Source organism: Halichondria panicea, chromosome 14 (genome assembly GCF_963675165.1).
Source record: "Halichondria panicea chromosome 14, odHalPani1.1, whole genome shotgun sequence".
Lineage (NCBI taxonomy): Eukaryota > Metazoa > Porifera > Demospongiae > Suberitida > Halichondriidae > Halichondria > Halichondria panicea.
This window is the reverse complement of record NC_087390.1, coordinates 3,542,675-3,563,149: the sequence shown is the minus strand read 5'-3', so window position 1 is coordinate 3,563,149 and position 20,475 is coordinate 3,542,675. Positions and strand designations below refer to the sequence as shown.

Sequence of the window (20,475 nt, the reverse complement as noted above, 5' to 3'; positions counted from 1 at the left end):
GTGCAGGTACCCCTACCCCAGGTACCCCAGGCACCCCAACCCCAAGCCCTCCTGATTATGAGGCGATCACAATTAGTGTCTTGGCTTTTGTCAGTGGAGCATTACTTTTGATCACAATTGTAGTGATACCATGCTGTTGCATAATTTACCGTAAATATAAAGTAGCACTTCGTGTAGTGGTAAATCCCGATCAGCAGCCATTAGTCCCTAATAACCTTAATTAGAATTAAACTATCACCACTTGTTTTTAATGTCATCTGTGTTAAAACTGAACTTATGGACTCATGGTATTCACCAATGACTTTTGTTGATTTTTTGCTGATTAGTACTGTACACATAATTATAGTCGGACTCTAAATTGGTAGTGATTTGTGCTGTTTTTCACATACATGCGTACCTAATAATAAGTTAATACGATGTCCAATGTCTATGCACCTTCACATCTCATTGATCGGCCTGGTTACGTACGTACTGCATGTTTGATCAGCATGCACACATCATTAAAATAATCATAAAAACATAACTACGTCCCTCGCTTTGTCCATCCTGTGATGCATAATTACAATTTTTCATGTACACTGGTACACTGGTATACTGCAGGTCAGACTCACCGGCACAATAAGCTCACTACCATTAAGATGAGAAGGGGAGCCTTGTCCCTCGCTTCGTCCATCCTGTGATGCATATACAAACTTCATGACAACAATTATTACGCTGGTACTGCATACCACCATAAGCTCACTCTCATTAAGAGTGGACAGTTTGGACTTGGAGCCTTGTCCCTCGCTTCGTCCGTCCTGTGATGCATAGATCTATATATAATTATGCAACTTTCAACTATAAATTATTACGCTGGTACTGCATCAGATTCACTCAACCATAAGCTCACTCTCGGCATTAAGAGTGGGCAGTTTGGAGCTGATTTTGGGAGAGCTTTGTCATCACTTTGCTGTTCAGCCTGTATACAAATTTTCATGACTTAATAATAATTATTATTATGCTGGTTAAACTCACCTTAATCTCTTTAGGAATCGTCTATAATCTGCACACAGAGCTGCTATGAGGAGGATTCTCATAGAGAGAGAGATGTAAATAGCAGCTGAGCCTGCAACCGCAGCCTCGATAATCGGCCTGGTCTCGAGGCTACTGCAACCTCAATAATAATCTACGGCGAAGTATACGAATTATTTATATACATTTACGGGTATCTCATTAACATTCCACAAGATTTCAGAGATTCCAAGAGATTTCAGAGATTCCAAGGGATTCCAGAGATTCCACAAGATTCCAAAGATTCCACAAGATTTCAAGATTCCAAGTGAGATTTCAAGATTTCAGTTGAGATTCCAAAAATTTTATACGAGATTCCTGGCCGTTGCGGACCCCTCGATGACAACAGCAAGAAAAAGTAAGGCCTGGGAACGAGGCTATTCATTCCCAATACTGATGCCTCTTGTTAATATGACTGCTAAACTGAACACTGACAACCTCATGACCCTCAGCCTCACTGCAAAATTTAGAGCATCAGAAAACATGAAAAGAGACTGATAAACATTGCATTGCATGATCACAAGTGTGTAAATTATTGTTTTTCTTGTTCTCTCACTGCTGAAAACGTTTCATTCCAATTAAGAATCACTTCCTAGTGAATAACAAGTGTGCAATTATACTTCTGGATGTATGCGATATGGAAAAATATCTGCACACTTGATAATGAGTCGCTTCCTGTGCAATTTGAATGTAAAACGCTGATGTCAGCACTTATTAAAAAGCAATAATACGTATCAGTATAACCATAACTCTCTGTCTGTGCAGGTACCCCTACCCCAGGCACCCCAGGCAGCCCAGGCACCCCAAGCCCTCCTGATTATGAGGCGATCACAATTGTCTTGGCTATTGTCAGTGGAGCATTACTTTTGATCACAATTGTAGTGATACTATGCTGTTACAAAATTTACCGTAAACATAAATTAGCACTTCGTGTAGAGGTAAATCCCGATCAGCAGCCGTTAGTCGCTAATAACCTTAATAATTAGAATTAAACTGTCACCACTTGTTTTTAATGTCATCTGTGTTAAAACTGAACTTTTATGGACTCATGGTATTCACCAATGACTTTTGTTGATTTTGCTGATTAGTACTGTACACATTATAGTCGGACTCTAAATTGGTAGTGATTTGTGCTGTTTTTCACATACATGCATACGTAATAATAATTAATACGGTGTCCAATGTCTATGCACCTTCGCATCTCATTGATCAGCTGCAGTATAATTATAGCTATATAAATGACATACGATTTGCCCTTAACAACTAGTGGCCTGGTTACATACGTACGTACTGCATGTTTGATCAGCACACATCATTAAAATAATCATAAAAACATAACTACGTGTCAAAATTGAACATGACAGTTTTAGATTTAGTTATAGTTTTAGAGTCCATAGAACGCTCTCCAATCCAGGTTCTCCCTGCACTGTCATTAAATTCACCATTGCCACTAATCCTACAAAAGGATAGCACATTATGGCTGAATTAATACAGAGTAACACACCCAAGTTTAAGCCTTTGAATCACACTTTTAGGATATATCACACCTATACGAGGAGGATATACAGGGTGCTTATCTCCGAGTAGGTGTGGTATATCTGACTTATACTACAGGTCGCAGCTCTATAAAAGGACCTCCAGAGTCCTAATAACACTCCAATGCACAAGCGAGACTATATATACTGGATATTGCAGCCATCAAAGAGCTATAGTTAACGTTACGGTAAACAGTTTGCCCCGGTTTTAATTTTCGCGTTACTGCTCTGCCCTCGAAAAACACAAAATTTCCCACTCTACAGTATTGCTGACTGTGCGAATACGAGTCTCTACACAGAGTTTGACAAGTCTACTGTTCGCCATGCAGCAGTGACGGCTTGCGAGTCTATATCGCAACAGATCTAGCTAGATCTACTAATTTACGACTGTCACTAAATACACAAACCTACGTGCCGATCATTACATTCATTGCAACAAAAGACATTAATTTAAATTAACGTCATATAAGCCAAGCAAAATTTAATGCTGAGCGAGGATTGCACCTTGTGTACCCAGAGGAGGTACGACATGCAGGAGCAATTAGATGTGATTGATGATGATTGGACAGAAAACTCAGTGTTTGTAGAGTCCTATGACTAATAAAACAACAAGCAGCAATTGCAAGATCACTTCTATGTAGCTAGCCTGTTAGTTCTCAGGTACAAGGTCACTGCATGCATTGAGCATCAACGTAGCTACACATATTTTGCTGACTTGACAATATTCGTAGCACGTGATTGTTATGTAATAGTAATTGCCCTACATGTCGAGTCAACAAATATATGTAGCTACGTTGATGTTCAATGCAGTGACCTTATACCTGAGAACTAACAGGCTATCTGTAGCTACATAGAAGTAGTCTTGCAATTGCTGCCTGTTGTTTTTATTAGCCATAGGACTCTACAAACGCTGAGTTTTCTGTATCTGAACGTATTTTGAACGTATTTGCTGACTCAGCAAAAATTGCCAATTAATTTCCAATTACTGCTCCTGCATGTCGTACCTCCTCTGATGTGTACATGTAGTGCGTACGTTAAACCAGAGATACAAAAGAAAGGGGATTGGAAACGACCGCCCACGCCCTATGTAAAAGGACTGACATCCGGTGAAGCACTCCGTGTAATTATTGCGCTCGCAAATAATTACATGGAGGACTGCGCTACGGTTTTGTATCCCTGGTTTCTAGCTCTCCTATCCACTAGAGATCACTCAGGGCCTGGGAGATACTTGAGAGAAGTAAGCTTATACCACTGACAAGCTCTAAGTCCGTTGTCTTTACTCTGTTTCCAATTTTTTTGATTGAATTACTCTATGTCAACTTTTCTCTGTCCCTCCTGTGAAGTCAAAACAGCAAAGGACATTGTTTGACTTGGTTATTATGTATCTAAGTGCTACATAGAATGGCTTCATGCTATAAATAAGCTGTACTGTTCATAAACGTTTGCAGTATAGTCCTTCAAACTGCTTTAGTATACTTTTAGACACACCACGGGCCTGTCCCTCCTACGACTTCATAGTAAAGGCTATTTCTTCTTGCATAGCATTTATTTGTCTAGTAATAGTGGCTGCATGGCTTAGTCGACTTTTTAGAGCTAAATTCTCTTTACTTTTTAGAAAAATCAACATTAAAAATGATCAATTTCACTGTTTCTATGTACAGCACATTGTAGAGCAGTCAAGACAGGTAGTGAGCATGCTGACTATAAATATAATCCTTTGTAGTTTTAGCCATGCCCTATAACGCGGAATGCTTCACGCAAAAATTTCGTAAAAATTTCGTTTCCAATCCCCTTTCTTTTGTATGTCTGGTTAACCCCTCTGATAACAAACGGCTGGTCTCGAGGCTGCCTAGCCTGAACTCGAACATCAATACCGTATATCTTCTAATTTATCGGACACTTCTAATTACCCGGACACTCTTTTGGGCAATTTTTGTTGTTCTAATACAACGGACACTCCAGTACTTTAATATTACATTTGTTCTAAATATCCGGACAATACCTTGAAAAGTTGAGTTACCATTCATAGACGGCAAGTAAGACTTGGAGTGCTGCAGTTAGATAGCTTTGAGTAGCTTTGAGTAGCTAGTTTTAGATAGTTAGTGCAAATATTCAGTCGTACCTTGTTCTATTAAACTTAGCTAGCTCGCATGCAGCTGCTTGCTTGTTCTAATTATTCCGGACACTTCGCATTCCAATTATACCCGGACAATTTCCAAAATAATTATTTTTTGCTGTCCGATAAATTAGAAGATATACGGTAGCCTCCTTCTCAAGGCCTAAACAATTAGCGGCCTGGAATCGAGGCTAGAACATCAACAAAGTCAGAGTGTCATTACAAATTGAACATGACGCGACGAGTGTATTGGAGATCATTACAATCTTTCTACTTCTCATAAACCACTCAAATACACTTTGTGAAGGTGAGTTGTTATTTTAACTTTTCAGAATGCAATATTTGGGGTGAGCGAAGCGAGTCCCTTCCGATCCTAGTAATGAACGTTGCTATTTTGTGTGTCGATGTGTACTAGTTGGGCGGAGTCCAACCAACGCTCAACTAGATGTGTACGTACGTGTACGTGTGTGTCTGTCTGTCTGTCTGTCGGGTTTCAAAAAAGCTTTCGACAAAGTTATGGTTTACTGAAATCCACTGCACGATCTTTGTTTTTTGTACTCGTGACCTTTTACCAACTTTCACGTGAAAGCTGCGCATGGCCACAAGAGCTAGCTACACTTGTACTCAGCAACGAAGACTAGACAAGACACACAGAGACTCTTGAGACCACAGGCAAGCCTACAGCAGGTCAGAGGAGCTCAGATGGGGACCTTCTGAGCCTGAGATCACACAGGCACGCCTGCAGGAGGTCACAGCAACTTATTTGCAAGGATAGGTCACAGATCACTACTTGTGTATACAGATAATTAATGAACCAAGCTAGCTCAACAGGACAGCACAGAGACCAGACACTACAGCAGGTCAGAGCAGCTCAGGTGGAGACTGTTGAGGTCACACAGGTACCCTCACAGGTCAGAGCAGCTTACTTCACAGTACATGATAATTATGTTGTCCAGCAAGAAACAGTATTGTGATAATAATCTCCTTCCCCCTAACCTTGCTCCTCCTGTTAGTTTGTACAGACACACCTTTCCCCATGCTGTGTAAAATGTTGGGCATATTGATACGTTTTATAGATACAATACGTTTGATCAGTCTAATCTATCTCATTGTTGGATGCAACTTCAGTGTTAGAGCAGTTCAGGAAAGCCTACCTTGTTAGATAAGGTGGAATCTATCATCCTGCATGCTGATTTCTGGGCTGGAGCTATCACCATAGTAAAGCAGGCAACAGCCTAAAAATATTTCGTCAGTGCAACTGCATGGGCAAGACTCATTTGCAATTACACACTGCGACTCAAACGCTTTCTTGGAAATCATATAACCCAGATACACAATTCGCGCACGCTCACCCCAAACATGCTGTGCATGCTCCTAGTTATAGTAAGATGGTAGATCCTAAACCTAGACGGGCGTCGCCGCCCTTGACCGTTGTACGGAAGGAGGACGGGACCCAAGCTTATCTACAGTTTTGTTTTCCACCGGCTCCAATCAGATTGCAGTATTTGATCACACCCACTTAACTTTACCACGTGCGAATTTTGCACACGCTGAGAGGCGTGGCCAACACAAGTGATATTCATCGCTATTGGCTAACACCTGCTTAAAAATAATAATGCTATTGCGTAACAGCCAGAACAAAACTATAGATAGGCTTGGTTCCCATCCTCCTTCAGGGAGTGCGGTGACGCCCGTCTAGGTAGATTCTTGGGTACCGGGTACGTTCTCACTAGTTTTGAATTTAATTTGCAGACTGGTGGGGAAAGCTTCCCCCTGCCCCCCCCCCCCCCTGAAAACGAATCTAGCTATCAGTATCACATTTTTTACTCTAGCTACATTTGCAAAGCTGGCTCTTACTTGCTATTATTATAAAGGCCACACCACTTATGTTTCACAGATTTTCTGGGTCATACATGTATTTTTGCATAATGCCAAAAAATAAAAGTGACTTTTTGTGGTGTCTTAATTATGACTCTCATAACGATATTCATCAATTTATTGACCTGCCACCCTGGTCTGTTTTTGAGGATTAAAAGTCTTTGAAACATAGGATAAATTTGGTGTGGCCTAAGTCACGAACGCTCAATTTAGCGTGCTTAACCAGAAAATGATTTGTGGGCGTTAGACTTCCATATTCACTGCACAAGTTCCAGTGCACTAATAGTACGTACATCATACGCCCCATAATTATTGCAATATACACATCTACACCACTATCACACTATTTCACAGTAGTACCACAGAGACCAACAGCATCTGTAACAACCTGTATAGCTACATAGATTCACACTAAAAAATAAATGTTTTCCTGGAGGTATTCTGCAGGTATGGTAGTGGTGTTATTTTACTACCAGAGTCTACATGCTATAAAACTTCGATTTAGGTGGTTAATTGAAGTCCAGGTCTCACCTATTTGCATCTAGTGGAGGCCTAGCCTCGATTCCAGGCCGCGAAGAGAAAGGCGGCCTGGTATACTTTTTTTTTTTTTTTTTGAGCAACAACAGCCTTTATGGCCAAACGAGTGGGTGAAGTAAGTACAAACGAGTAGAGAGTTATACATGAAGCACAAGTTAGTAAATCTAAGTAACTTAACAAAAATAATAATATAAATTATGGGTAAAATTCGAGAAGAATAGTTAGTAGATCTAGGTATGCCCATCCTGCACAGGTATACTTTGTATGCGCATGCGCGAAATAATTGACAGCAATTTCATCATACAAATTGTAAAAAATGGATGAAATTACAAAAAGGAAGAATACGTATGACCATGTGGTTAGGTAAAATATTCATAACCACAATGGTAGCGTTCAGAGACACTAGAATAATTATGCTGCAGCAGTGTTGCTTCTTCTAGCTCTGTTTATCAAAAGAGGCAGTTCAAGAAGGCCTCGATCCCAGACATGCCAGCTAGAAAGAGTAGTGGACTCTTTAATACATCAGTAGATCCTGAGTGAATAACTTCCTGAGTGTCGAGTTAAAGCTTATTAAAAGCTTCCAGGAGTGATCATTAGCTTCTTTATCTTCAGCAATGACTTCTTGTCGAACATAAAGGCAAGATTTGGTAGCAGAAGACTTGCCTGGTTCATATTACCACAGCCTCATCAGGGGACCCACAGGAACACATCATGCCTTTCCTATATCATCTGTAGCCCTACAGTGTAGGGTGTCGTTAAGTAGAGACTTGGCTTGATACAATAAAGGGTGTAAGGATTCTATCATCTTTCTTCTATGTAGACTACAACTTCAGAATACAAAATAGTATACGGTTTATTTTACTGACAGTATCCACAAATACACGGATTACCCCCTTTTTGGGGTAATGTACGCGCATGCGCATACAATGTATACCAGGCCGCTTAGGTACGTATTTTCAAGCGGATTGGAATCGAGTCTACTGTACAGGGTGGCTACGTTTTGACCTTCATGCAGTTTAGTGTGCATCTATTATTTTGAGACCGTGTATATAATTATAGTGCTCCTACTAGTGTGTACGTACATCTCAGCACTGTACTACTGGTGTTATTTTTGCAGAAAAAGCGAACCCATCAATAGGGGACTTATGCCTAGACCGGAATAACAGTTTGCAAGGGACGCCTCTATTGCTGGTGTACTACATAGGCAACCTTCAGCCAGCTAAATGGGGGACCATATGTGATGATGAGGCTGATAAAGCAACTGTTACCACCATGTGCCAACAACTTGGATATGATGTGGAATATTCTAGTATAAAGTAAGATGATCATGTTGCAATGACTTTCTCATAATTATTTATTTTAAAGTTATATCCATTATACGGTGTATGTGTCACTGTGTGTGTAGTGGGGGGGGAGGGCATATAATTATTTATGGCTATTTAATGAAAAGTTGTCACTTGTTTGTGCAGAAATTTTCCTATGCACTTTAGGGTACACTGGGATAAGAATGGTATTGACCCCTGGTTCACCAAGGTGATGTGTGACAGCAAAAAAACAAATATTCTGAGATGCAACACCAACCCACCAAATCCAAATGAACTCGGCTGTTCTAAACTCTACTTACACTGTGGTAATGATTGTTTCAATGCACATGTACATGTATACTGGTACCAATTACTCAGTGAAAGAGCTCTAGCTCAACATAGTTATGCCAAAGGGCCGAGGAACACTATCATAGACAGTGGGTTATTTTGGCACAACATTTTTGCAGTTTTATCTCGAACCTCGAAAATCATTGTTTACTTCCAAAAGACCTCTCTACTGTAAGTGCATGTAGTTATTTGAACCTCTATCCTCAAAAACAATATCTGTGAAATGTTTAGTGTGAGCAATTCGCAAAAATTTGGTGCCTCGAAAATAAATTACATACCGTATAGCGGGTAATTTTTGTGGGGCAAAACATTCGTGGTTGAAGGTCTGGCCACGAATATTTACCCACGAATGAAGCGACCTTGCCTATCTTTACCTGCAGTGCAAGCAGCAACCAAGAAAGTATTATCCACGAAATGACTAAATATTGCTTACAATACTGAACTTCAAAGATTGAAATTTACAATGTACGTGTATATGTGCCTTGAATGTATTGCGGGTAGGTAATAAAGTTATATCTGTGCCTGCATGCTTACTGACATTCATCCACATGTTAGGACCTGATGAAAGCTGGAACAAGGTGCCAAATGAAGGTTACATTGGACAAGTGTTACTACTACATCCCGAGAATACTGCTCCAGGTATAAGAGCTAGTTATATAACCAGTATGGTATCCAAACTAGGACTCCTCCCATTAAATACTTACCTCTTATGTCTGTCAAAAATCGCATATTAATTTATGAACCCTTTTTGGGGAACAGTAACAAACTTGAAAGGCGTACAACAATGACCTACATGTATGTGTTTACAGGACAGCTCGCTGCAGGTTATCAAGTTTCCTTTGGACTGGTACTCATATACATGCACGATACGTGGGGTGTTATTGCTCAGAACAAAACACAACCATTCACACGCAATGCTGCTGACTCAGTATGTAGGCAGATGGGGTACACTGAAGCAAACCCTAACCATATCACCACTGCAAAGAATTCGAACACTTCTTATCCTCAGTAAGTATTGTAGTACTACTTAATTTGAGTGCGATAATCCATACCCTGTACAATGCATGTTGATGTGTAGCCCAAGTTTTGGAGGAGCTAGTTGTTGTTGCTTAACACAGGGTCAAACCATAGCGTTAATTGAAACATGCATTAATGATAATGTAGTGATTTCCCCTCCCAACCACCCTACTTATACATGTACGTGTATGCACACCTTGCACACACACACAGCGCAAATCTCTACCACAATGCTTGGCTTACCAGCAACAACACGAGAGATTGTATAGACTCTTCTGAGCCTTGTTTCAGCTGTTGTTTCACCAAGCCTACTCACCAGTGTAGCGTAAATACTTGCTTGTTTGAGGACGGTATTGTTTTGCAATGCTGTAAGTTAATTATCTTAATAGCCTCAATCAGAGACATTATTTAGGATTTGTTTTGTGCTGTTTCTACCACAAGTACATATACATGTTCACACATGCACGTACCTAAAGCTAACATAGGCCGACCGCACAATCATGACATACATACATGAGTATAAAAACAAACACCAAATTAATACGAGTGATTATTATGAAGGCTGCTCACAGGGTAAGCTAATTAATTGTCATTCTACCCGGTAATTCAATCTGTATCTAACTATTTTCTATACAACTAATTTTATATTGCTCTGATATACTACAGTTTTTGATCTAAACAAGGAGGATTTGGGTCATTATTCGGAAGGAGACAAAGAGTTGTGTCAGATCTCAGATTATAGGAAACCTAACAGTTGTGCAGGTGAGCTAACAGAGATCAAGTTATGATAACGTACATCATTACACATGTATTGACCTTATACAGTATCACTCCATACAACAATGGTCATACGTAAATAAATATTCGTACAAAGCAAAAATAATGATGACTTTGTACATAATAATCTTGTATACATGTTCGATGTACACATATCCCGGTACATGTACACATGTAGCTCTTTGGGCATAATTATACATGTATGTATGAGTAAGGTTCGTAACGTATTTATCATGACATACATAATAAGTCATAATAATGATTGTGAATTAGTAGACTGCTTATGAAAACCATAACACTCTGTCTGTGCAGGTACCCTAGGCCCTCCTTATAAGTGGATCACATATAGCTTGACTGGTATACTATTACTGGTCATCATAATCGTGATAGGCGTAGTTTTGGTGTGCTGTTGTTGTTATTATTGCCGTAAACGATGTCGTCCTGAGGGAAATCCTGATGAACGGCAACAATTACACAACCATGACGAACGTCAGAACTGAACTGACACTACATATATATACTTGTTTTAATGTCATCTGTGTTTGTACCCATGCATACTTAGTTTTCTTATGGTCTTGTGTACGTTTGGACTTGTGTACATTCATCAACATAAATCACGACTTTTATATATACAGCAGTTGCATTGACGTCATCGCATTATGTCCTAAAAAATTTTTGAGGACAACCTCCCGAAAATTTACATGGCGGCTGCACAGAACTCTCAGATTAGCTTTGCTCTCTTAGCAGAGAAAGCGAGTTAATAGCTATAGACATCAAGGGACCCCTACCTGAACTGCTGCAGAGGCTCTAATTAAAATTATGTGTCTATGTCTGCCTTTGTATTGGTCAGCAGCTAGATGGGCGTGGCCCGTCTCCAAAAAGGGAGACGGGTTGCAGCCCTATCTAGCATTCGTTCTTGCTGCAGAAAAACATGCAGCACCAATCAGATTGCAGACTGCCTACATTACGTAAGCAGTTTGCATTCAGGAACAACAGAAGGTTGACACCTGGGTAGAAGAACTGAAAAGCCTCTCTTCAATAGCCACCACCCAACCTCACAGTGCTTTCGCTGCTTTCACACATGGTTTCACTAGTAAATGGACATATTTGGCTCGAACCACTCCAGGCATTGCTAACCTCCTTAAGCCACTAGAAGAAACAATAAGGACAGTCTTTTTGCCAAAATTGACTGGACAGAATGCCTTTGGTGATCTGGAAAGACAGATAATGGCACTCCCAGCCCGCCATGGGGGACTTGGTATAGCAAACCCGTGTGAAACAAGCCCTGGTCAGTTCACGATGAGCATGTCAATCTCAGCACCACTAGTCAGCCTGATACTTGACCAATCCGATATATACGAATCTACAATGAAGCAAGAGCAAGCCAGACTGAGGAACAATGCCAAAAAATTCCGCCGACAGATGGAAGCCAGGACAGCAAGTGAGCTAAATGAAGAACTACCAAACAATTTGAAAAAAATGGTTGGAATATGCTCAGAGAAAGGTACCTCAAGCTGGATAACAGCGCTGCCTATTGCAGAGCATGGTTTCATGCTACACAAGGGAGCCTTCAGAGATGCTCTTTGCCTCAGGTACGGCTGGTGGCCTCAGAACCTACCCTCTCACTGTGTCTGTGGACTTCACTTCACAGTAGAGCATGCACTCAGCTGCTCTAGGGGAGGATTTCCAACAATAAGACATAATGAAATACGCAACATCACAGCAAATCTTATGAGCGAAGTATGTCCAGATGTGGGTATTGAACCAACCTTACAGCCTGTGACGGAAGAGCAGTTCCAACTTAGGACAACCAACCGCGAGGATGGGGCTCGCCTTGATGTTGTGGCCCAGAGCTTCTGGAGCAACGATAGACAGAGTGCATTTTTTGATGTCAGGGTCTTCAACCCGTACGCACCTACCTATCGCCGCTCCACCATGGCCCAGAGCTACAGAAGAAACGAGATGGAGAAGAAGAGAGCTTATGAACAGCGTGTAAGAGAAGTCGAACATGGATCGTTTACGCCTTTGGTTTTCTCTGCTGCTGGAGGTATGGGTCCGGCTGCAGATATTGTCTACAAGAAACTAGCTTCAATGCTGGCAGAGAAACAGGACAAAACATACAGCACAACTCTGAATTGGATGAGGTGTAGGCTAAATTTCTCCCTCATAAAATCAGAGATTATGTGCATCAGAGGCTCTAGGAAGTCATTCACCACCACCACACCATGGAAGGCCTTAGACACTGGCACTATTGACCTAGCAACTCAAGAAGGCCGGGTGCTATCGGTCTGAAACATGTGTTTTCACCCAGGAACTTTATAAAATTATGTCACATGTTTTTGTTGTTTTTTCTTGGTTTGTTTTTTTGTTTTGTCTTTTGTCTTTTGTCTTCTCACTTGCAATAAGTATTATTAACAATAATTATCATGTCCTCTAGTTTGTTTGAGTCTGCTTTGGATATCATAGCACTGCGTTTACAGCATGAATATATAGCCTTCACATAATAAAACTAAGAAACTTGCATGAACTTGCACATTGGATGGTAGATGGGCGTTGCTAGCTACACGCAGCCTTTATTCGAGGCACGTATTTACAGCTGAAGTCATCCCCTACCAAGGATCAAGGAATAATCAGAGGAACAATGATGGAATAAGGTCACTAAGTCCTAACTCTTTTATTGCTTGTTACTTGCTGCTCAGCCAGTTTTCATACCTACATTTATTGTAGATTGTCAACAGCCGAGGGTTATAGCACTAATCAGTGCTCTAGTTATGTGTGGTACCCCCACCAGCAAATTGGATCTTGTTATAATATGCCATGCCCATTATTAAACTTCATTTCCGGTATTTCTTTTTTAGTGTCTTTCTCTTTTTAATGGTGGCCTAACATGCGCCTCTCTGAAGTGTTATTTTTTAGCCCTGTTATCACCTTACTACGACAGTAGTGATGTACGTCATTCTACTACCAGCACATAGATACCTCATGGCCATAAAATAGATCTAAAAAATATAGGAGTTCGTTTTAGGTCCAAGTCTCATATATTTTGAGGGTTGGAGGCTTAAGGTATGTATTTTCAAACTTCTATTCTACAGGGTGGCTACGTTTTTACCTCAGTTTAGGATGCAACTATTTGAGACCGTGTATAGTGCCCCTAGTGGACTAGACGGTGCTGCATTTTGGTGGTGTACGTACCGGTATATTACATCTCAGCACTGTACTACTGGTGTTATTTTTGCAGGAGAAGTGAACCCATCATTAGGGGACTTATGCCTAGACCGGGATAAAAGTTTGCAAGGGGTGCCTCTATTGCTGGTGTACTCCAGAGGCCCTGATCTGCGAGCTAAATGGGGGACCATATGTGATGATCAGGTTGATCGAACAACTCTTACCACCATGTGCCAACAACTTGGATATGATAATGGGAAATATCAGTAAGATTATCATGTTGTAATGAGAATTAAACTTTTAAACTTTCTCATAATAATGTTATTAGCCATATGTACAGTGTATACCCCCCCCCCCCCCCCCCCCCACTATCTAATTTCATGTACGTGAAGTGTTTTCAAGTTGTTACTTGTTTGTGTGGCAAATTATACATATTTTCCTATGCACTTTAGGGAAGTCTGGGGGTATAGTGATGTTGATCCCTGGTTCTCCGAGGTGACTTGTGGCAGCCAAATAACCTGAGATGCCCCTTCGTCCAACCAAATAATCGCAACTGTTCTAAAATCTACTTAGACTGTGGTAATGATTGTTTCTTCATTGCACATGTGTACTAGCTGTACTGTGAAAGAGCTCTAGGTCAACATTAGTTAGATCATGTAAGCTAGGGCTGAGGAACACGTACTATATAACCTACATGTATACTGCATGTATAGCGGGTTATTTTCGAAGCACAAAATGTTCGAGGTTTTCGCGGATTCACCTCAAATCGCGAAAATTTTGTACCTTGAAAATTTGGGAATTCCTTTTTACTTTTCGGTATTGAAAGACTTCTATCCTCGAAAATAAAATCTTTAGTTGAGCTATCCGCGCTCAAACTTTACGAATAAATATTATTTCGATCGCCATATGTAATATCAAGAGTTTATTAGGAAGAGTACGCAACTCCAATGACTATATAGACACAGGAGGCATTCTGTCTGACCTACGTCACAAATACTCACTATTGTAACCATAGCCACTTCAGGTACAAGGCGTTTGTATATCGAAATTTAAGTTAGCCATTGCCTACTGGCATAGTTTTAAAATGACAAAGGTCAAGTACTACCGACCTCCTCTAGATCTGTGAGGTGGAATCATGTGACAGTTTAATTGCATTCTTGCAAATCTGATTGCATGGAGATGTTAAGTTTTGACATCTGAACCAAGAAAAGTGACTCGACCCTCTCCCTGGCACATGTGCAAGGGAGTGGTCTGGGGCCAGACTAGAAACCATCAATGATAATCATTACTAATTGTCATTGCAAATTTCCTAATCACAGTTTATACAACAGCATGTGGTTGTGACGTAGGTTGGACAGAATGCCTACTACGGTTTTAAGTGGAGTTGCATACTCCTCCTAATGAACTCTTGGTAATAATAATCTACACAGGCCACTATTCAAGTCCTAGCTCCTACGTGTAACGTGTAGCATATTGTATGTTAATCTCTTCTGTATGACTTTGTGAACTTTAAAGATTGGAATGTACGTGTATCTATACAGCTTGCGTATTCACAAATAATTATTGTGTGCAGGTGATAAACTTATATCTGTGCCTGCATGCTTACTGTATGTGTACATGTTAGGACCTGATGACAGCTGGAACAAGGTGCCAAATGAAGGTTACATTGGACAAGTGTTACTCTTACATCCCGAGAATACTGCTCCAGGTATGAAGGTTATGTAAACATTCAAAAGTATGGTATCCAAGCTAGGACTCCTCCCGTTAACAACTTAATTTCCACTTTTATGTCTGTCAAAAACCCAATCGCATATTCAACCAGACTCTTTTTGGGGATCTGTTATGACAGTAACAGTATCAAACTTGAAAGGCCTGCAATAGTAATGACGTATGTGTTTGAACGACTTTACAGGACAGTTTTCTCAATGCAGGTCATCAAGTTTCGTTTGGACTAGTGCTCATATACATGCACCTCAATGGCTATAATTCGTGGGGTGTTATTACTCAGGACAAAACACAACCATTCACACGCAATGCTGCTGACTCAGTATGCAGGCAGATGGGGTACACTGAAGCTGACCCTAAAAATATCACCACTGCAAAGAATTCCAACTCTCACTACGATCCGTAAGTTGTCTGTTTGTGTTTACATGTATGAAGTGGTATAGTTGGGGCGAGCCCTGAAGCGAGTCCCATAGTTTCGAGTACTGTAAAGAAAAGCTCAGCGACTGGATATCCGCCTGTCGCTTGAAGCTTTTTAGCATGACGATCGCTCCATTTGCACGCTTTTTAGCGTGACAATCTGTTTGTCTCGTAGTTCAAAGCTTTTTAGCGTGACGATCACTGCAAGACATTAATTTTATTTCTACTCGAACTCACTGGATGAAACTGATACAGCTAGCTAGCTCAACAACTAAGGCAGTAAGGCAATGGCGTTGGGATATCAAACACACCATCTGCTGGCAAGACTAAGGGAAGTTTGACAACAAAAAGGAGCTAATGAGACAAAAGCTCAGCTCGTCTGTCGTCTGTCTGAAGAGGAAGAGAGAACAGTTAGAGAGACCTTTACGAAACAGTAAGACAACAACTGCCATTCCCTACGCCATATCAAAGACACCATCTGCTGGCAAGGCTAAGGGAAGTTTAACAACAAGTAGGAGCTATGAGACAGAAGCTCGTCTGTCGTCAAAAGGTTAGAATTGTAGAGAAAAAGAGAATTGCAGTTAGAGATATCTTTAGGAAACGAAGGAAACAGCAACTCACTACTACTTCTTTGTCTTCGCTAAGACTAGGCTCGCTCCACACAATGCTTCCAGCATCCCCTAGTATAGTGATACCTCGGTGTACATGCGCAAGCGAGGTATACGGTAGTGTGTCTGTCGGTCTGTCTGTCTGTGTAGACTGCTACAGCTGCTCAAGGATCAATGAACAGTAAGTAAGAGTTTCTATAGGCTTCTAGTAACGTTTTCTTGGATTTTAATTCGTGGATTTGCAAAATAATGCTCCGTTCTCGAGTTATGCCTATTTTTGCTTACTTGGAATGCCATTTCAGCCTTTTCAGAAGAGTGCATAGCCAAATTTGTCTATGCAGTGTTGCTACTCTACTTAGTAGTTAGCTTTGCACTAGAACGCTAGCTATTGGTAGCTGCGAGAGTGAGAAGAGCTAGAGCTGCAAGGCTCTGCTGATGCAGCCATTCATTTTAGACTTGAAGTTTTGGCATCGATCGTTTTTAACAAATCATGGTCGATTATTACCCACTCGTTAAGAATCTACGATTTTGCATGCAGCACACTTTATAAAAATGTTCAATGATAATAAAAGCTATTGCTATATTAGCTTGTAGCTTTGACACCTCCACCCGCGGTGCTTTCATTGGAGTAAGCAATGATCCACCTGTACAGTGCATGTTTAAATCTTCGATGTGTAAGCCCAAGTTTTGGAGGAGCTAGCTGTTGTTGCTTAACTCCAATTGTAATTCCTACTTCTGAAACATTAGTTACTAGTGATTTCCCCTCCCGTCTCTACTTATATATGTATGCACGTACACCTTGCACACACACAGCACAAGTCTCCAACACAACGCTTGGCTTAGCAGCATCAACACGAGAGATTGTATGGACTCTTCTGAGCCTTGTTTCAGCTGTTGTTTCACCAAGCCTACTACTCCCTTGTGTAGCGTAGATACTTGTTTGTTTGAGGACGGTATCGTTTTGAAATGCTGTAAGTTAGTTATCTTAATAGCCTCAATCAAAGTCATTGTTCGGGATTTGTTTTTCTGTGTTTTTGCCACAAAATTACTTTGTAAAATGGATTTAGCAAACCACAAGTACATGTACATGTTCCTATACCCTGTGTAGCCTCCTTCACCGGCCTTCATAGAAAAGAAGGCCTGCTATCGACTGCTTTGCGCATGCGCAAAACTGTTGGATATTTTTCCCCGTAAAATTTCCTATAATACTGAATTCATCAGAGAAAATATCCTAAAAGTCATACACAGAGCTATATAGCTAGCTAGCTAGCTAGAGACAGAGCTGTGTAGGTTATTTGTTGTACAGCTATTTTCTTCTGATAGAACAGTAGCAGTAGTATAGTAGACTTTCACCAAAGTTAGTGTTAATGGGCGTGGCCTGTCCATATATAGGCTCTTGTCAGCTTTCACTCCGTTCAGACGATCGTCATCCACACTGTTGCAGGCTGTGAGTCTTTTGTTAACATAGCAGGCTAAGGGTAGCTATCAGAGAATGCTATCCGATGGGCTAGAAACCTTCAATCAAACTATCCACCTCCGTTCGTTGTAATGTCATTATTTTACTGAGCATATACGATGTTATCCAAAGCCCCCAGATATCGGGGGGATATTAGCGCATGCGCAAGCAGTCGATACCAGGCCCACTTCCCTGAGTGAAGTGCGGCCTGGGATCGAGGCTATACGCTATGAAGCATCCTTCATAATAATCACTTGTGTATTTGGTGTTTGTTTATTTTACTCATGTACATGTATATGTCGTGATTGTTACAGTACATGTACTTCAAGTGATTATTATGAAGGGTATTTTTTCATACTACCCGTTGGTAATTTTGTATCATTGTTACCGTATAGCGGGTTATTTTCGTAGATTTCGTTGAAGAGCATCAATACAATAATTAAACTACGAAATTATTTCTACCGCAATAGATTCAACGCAGTGATCCTGAGCTGTACAAAAATTAATAATACGATGGGTCGTTTGTACGAAAATTTGCACCTACGAAAATTACCCGCTATACAGTACCATTTACTAATTTTGCATTGCTCTGATACATGTACTACAGTGTTTGATAAAAACAAAAAGGACTTGCCTGAAGGAAACAATGAGTCGTGTCGGATCTCAGATTATACGAAACCTATCAGTTGTACAGGTGAGCAATAGTGGACTGACAGAGATCCATATTGAATCGAAAGTTATTTTGCCCTCTTCAAAATCACATATGCCTTGGTGCGCATGCGCAAGCGAGGTATACAGTTGTGTGTGTGTGTGTGTTTACATCTGTCTGTGCAAACTGCTACAGCTGCTCAAGGATCAATAAAGTACAAGTAAGAGTTTTTAGTCATGGATTTTATATTGTGGAATTTACAAAATAATGCTTGCATGGTTCTCGAGTTTAATATGCCTAGGAATGCCATTGCAGCCTTTTCAGAAAAGTGTGTAGAAAAACGTGTCCATGGAGTTGTTGCTACTCTACATGTACTTATTAGTTAGCTATGCACTAGAACGCTATCTATTGGTAGCTGCAAGAGTGAGAAGAGAACTGCAAGGCTCTGCTGATGCAGCCATTTATTTTAGACTTGAACTTTTGGCATCAATCGTTTTTAACAACAATCATGTCGATCATTTCCCTAGCCTCGAAGAGAAAGGTTGCCTGGTATACCTTGTATGCGCATGCGCGAAAAAATTGACAGCAATTTCATCATACAAATTGTAAAAAACAGACAAAGTTGAAGAATACGTACGACTATGTGGTTAGTGGTAAAAGCTTATTAAAAGCTTTCAGGAGTGATCATTAGCTTCTTTATCTTCAGCAATGACTTCTTGTCGAATATAAAGGCAAGATTTGGTAGCAGAAGACTTGCCTGGTCCATATTACCACAGCCTCATCAGGGGACCCACAGGAACACATCATGCCTTTCCTATGACATCTGTAGCCTTACAGTGTAGGGTGTCGTTAAGTAGAGACTTGGCTTGATACAATAAAGGGCGTAAAAACTCAGTCATCTTTGCACAATACTTTTATGTAGCGGACTACAACTTCAGAATACAAAATAGTATACTGTTTATTTTACTGACAGTATTCACAAACCTTTTTTGGGGTAATATACGCGTATGCGCATACAAGGTATACAAGGCCGCCTTTCTCTTCGCGGCCTGGAATCGAGGCTATCATTTCCCATGCAAAAATGTTTATCATGATAGTTATAAATTAATGTGTGTCATAATTATGTGTAAGCTAATTATAGCTAGTAGCTTTTATGTTATGTAGCTTTGACACCTCCACCGAGGCATCAGCACCTGCGGTGCTTTCATTCAGTAAGCTATAACTCGAGAACAAAGCAATTGTTATTCAAGAAAACGTTACTATAGAAGCTCTTACTTGCACTTCATTGATCAGAGCAGTTGTAGCAGCCTAGACACACACGCATCACACACACACTATCGTATTACCTCGCTTGCGCATGCGCAAACCGAGGGTCAAATTGTGATTATTGGAATACCTATTATAACCATAACACTCTGTCTGTTCAGGTACCCCTACCCCAGGCACCCCAGGCACTCCAGGCCCTCCTAATTATGAGGCGACCATAATTTCCTTGGCTAGTGTCAGTGCAGTATTACTTTTGATCATAATAGTGATACTAGGAGTGTGCTGTTATTGCCGTAAAAAATTTATACCTGCTGTAGCGGTAAATCCCGATCAGCAGCCATTAGTCCAGGCTAATAACCATGACGAACATCAGAACTAACTGATACCACTTGTTTTAATGTAACCTAAAACGAACTTTTATGGACTCGTACGTGGTATTTACAACATGATTATGACTTTTGTACAGTTGGTGTTGAACTAAAATCATTGCCATTAGTAACTGTATAGCCATGCAGTCGGACTCTAAATAAATATTGGTAGTGATTTGTGCTGTTTTTCACATGCATGCATACTCTCAGGAGTATACACTATAATAATAATAAATTAATACGGTGTCCAATGTCCATG

The 20,475-nt window shown here is 40.5% G+C and overlaps 3 protein-coding genes and 1 long non-coding RNA gene across 16 annotated transcripts in view; 2 read left to right on the top strand and 2 right to left on the bottom strand.

Moving 5' to 3' along the window:
* Positions 1 to 2,236, top strand: part of LOC135348078 (uncharacterized) — a 33,584-nt gene extending 31,348 nt beyond the window's left edge. For 2 of the 5 annotated variants that reach the window (XM_064546238.1, XM_064546239.1), the window contains one exon: positions 1,816 to 2,236. In XM_064546238.1, the coding sequence (XP_064402308.1) occupies positions 1,816 to 2,036 (221 nt within the window). In that variant the 3' untranslated portion in view covers positions 2,037 to 2,236. Of the gene's footprint in view, positions 1 to 6; positions 420 to 600; positions 1,636 to 1,815 lie in introns of those variants that run through there. The other 3 variants (XR_010398649.1, XM_064546243.1, XM_064546240.1) reach the window with 3 other exon arrangements.
* The window catches only part of LOC135348086 (MORN repeat-containing protein 2-like), a 58,983-nt gene that overhangs the window by 24,139 nt on the left and 14,369 nt on the right, over positions 1 to 20,475 (bottom strand). The gene's annotated exons all lie outside the window — the stretch shown is intronic.
* Positions 337 to 4,728, bottom strand: LOC135348089 (uncharacterized). 2 transcript variants are annotated; one of them, XR_010398656.1, is made up of 5 exons: positions 4,588 to 4,728; positions 1,015 to 2,506; positions 729 to 958; positions 612 to 674; positions 337 to 546 (listed from the first exon to the last, which is right to left on the bottom strand). It is a non-coding gene; the product is annotated as an uncharacterized LOC135348089 (long non-coding RNA). The 2 variants fall into 2 exon arrangements; XR_010398655.1 differs by having other exon boundaries at positions 612 to 958.
* LOC135348075 (uncharacterized) lies at positions 4,603 to 20,455 on the top strand. 7 transcript variants are annotated; one of them, XM_064546229.1, is made up of 15 exons: positions 5,015 to 5,449; positions 5,504 to 5,612; positions 8,234 to 8,432; positions 8,607 to 8,746; positions 9,324 to 9,407; positions 9,578 to 9,776; positions 9,999 to 10,153; positions 10,452 to 10,547; positions 13,801 to 13,993; positions 14,180 to 14,306; positions 15,352 to 15,435; positions 15,659 to 15,854; positions 17,291 to 17,448; positions 18,541 to 18,627; positions 20,010 to 20,455. In XM_064546229.1, exons 3-10 carry the CDS (start codon positions 8,389 to 8,391, stop codon positions 14,247 to 14,249), a joined length of 981 nt encoding a protein of 326 aa, XP_064402299.1. In that variant the 5' UTR covers positions 5,015 to 5,449; positions 5,504 to 5,612; positions 8,234 to 8,388; the 3' UTR covers positions 14,250 to 14,306; positions 15,352 to 15,435; positions 15,659 to 15,854; positions 17,291 to 17,448; positions 18,541 to 18,627; positions 20,010 to 20,455. The 7 variants fall into 7 exon arrangements, with proteins under 7 accessions (XP_064402300.1, XP_064402298.1, XP_064402302.1 ...); XM_064546230.1 differs by lacking the exons at positions 5,015 to 5,449; positions 5,504 to 5,612 and adding an exon at positions 4,603 to 5,008 and having other exon boundaries at positions 9,593 to 9,776; XM_064546228.1 differs by lacking the exons at positions 5,015 to 5,449; positions 5,504 to 5,612 and adding an exon at positions 4,605 to 5,008.

What these genes read in the sequence shown, in the direction of transcription:
- LOC135348075 (XM_064546227.1), top strand. Translation starts at nt 11,790, where the DNA reads ATGGCACTCCCAGCCCGCCATGGGGGACTTGGTATAGCAAACCCGTGT.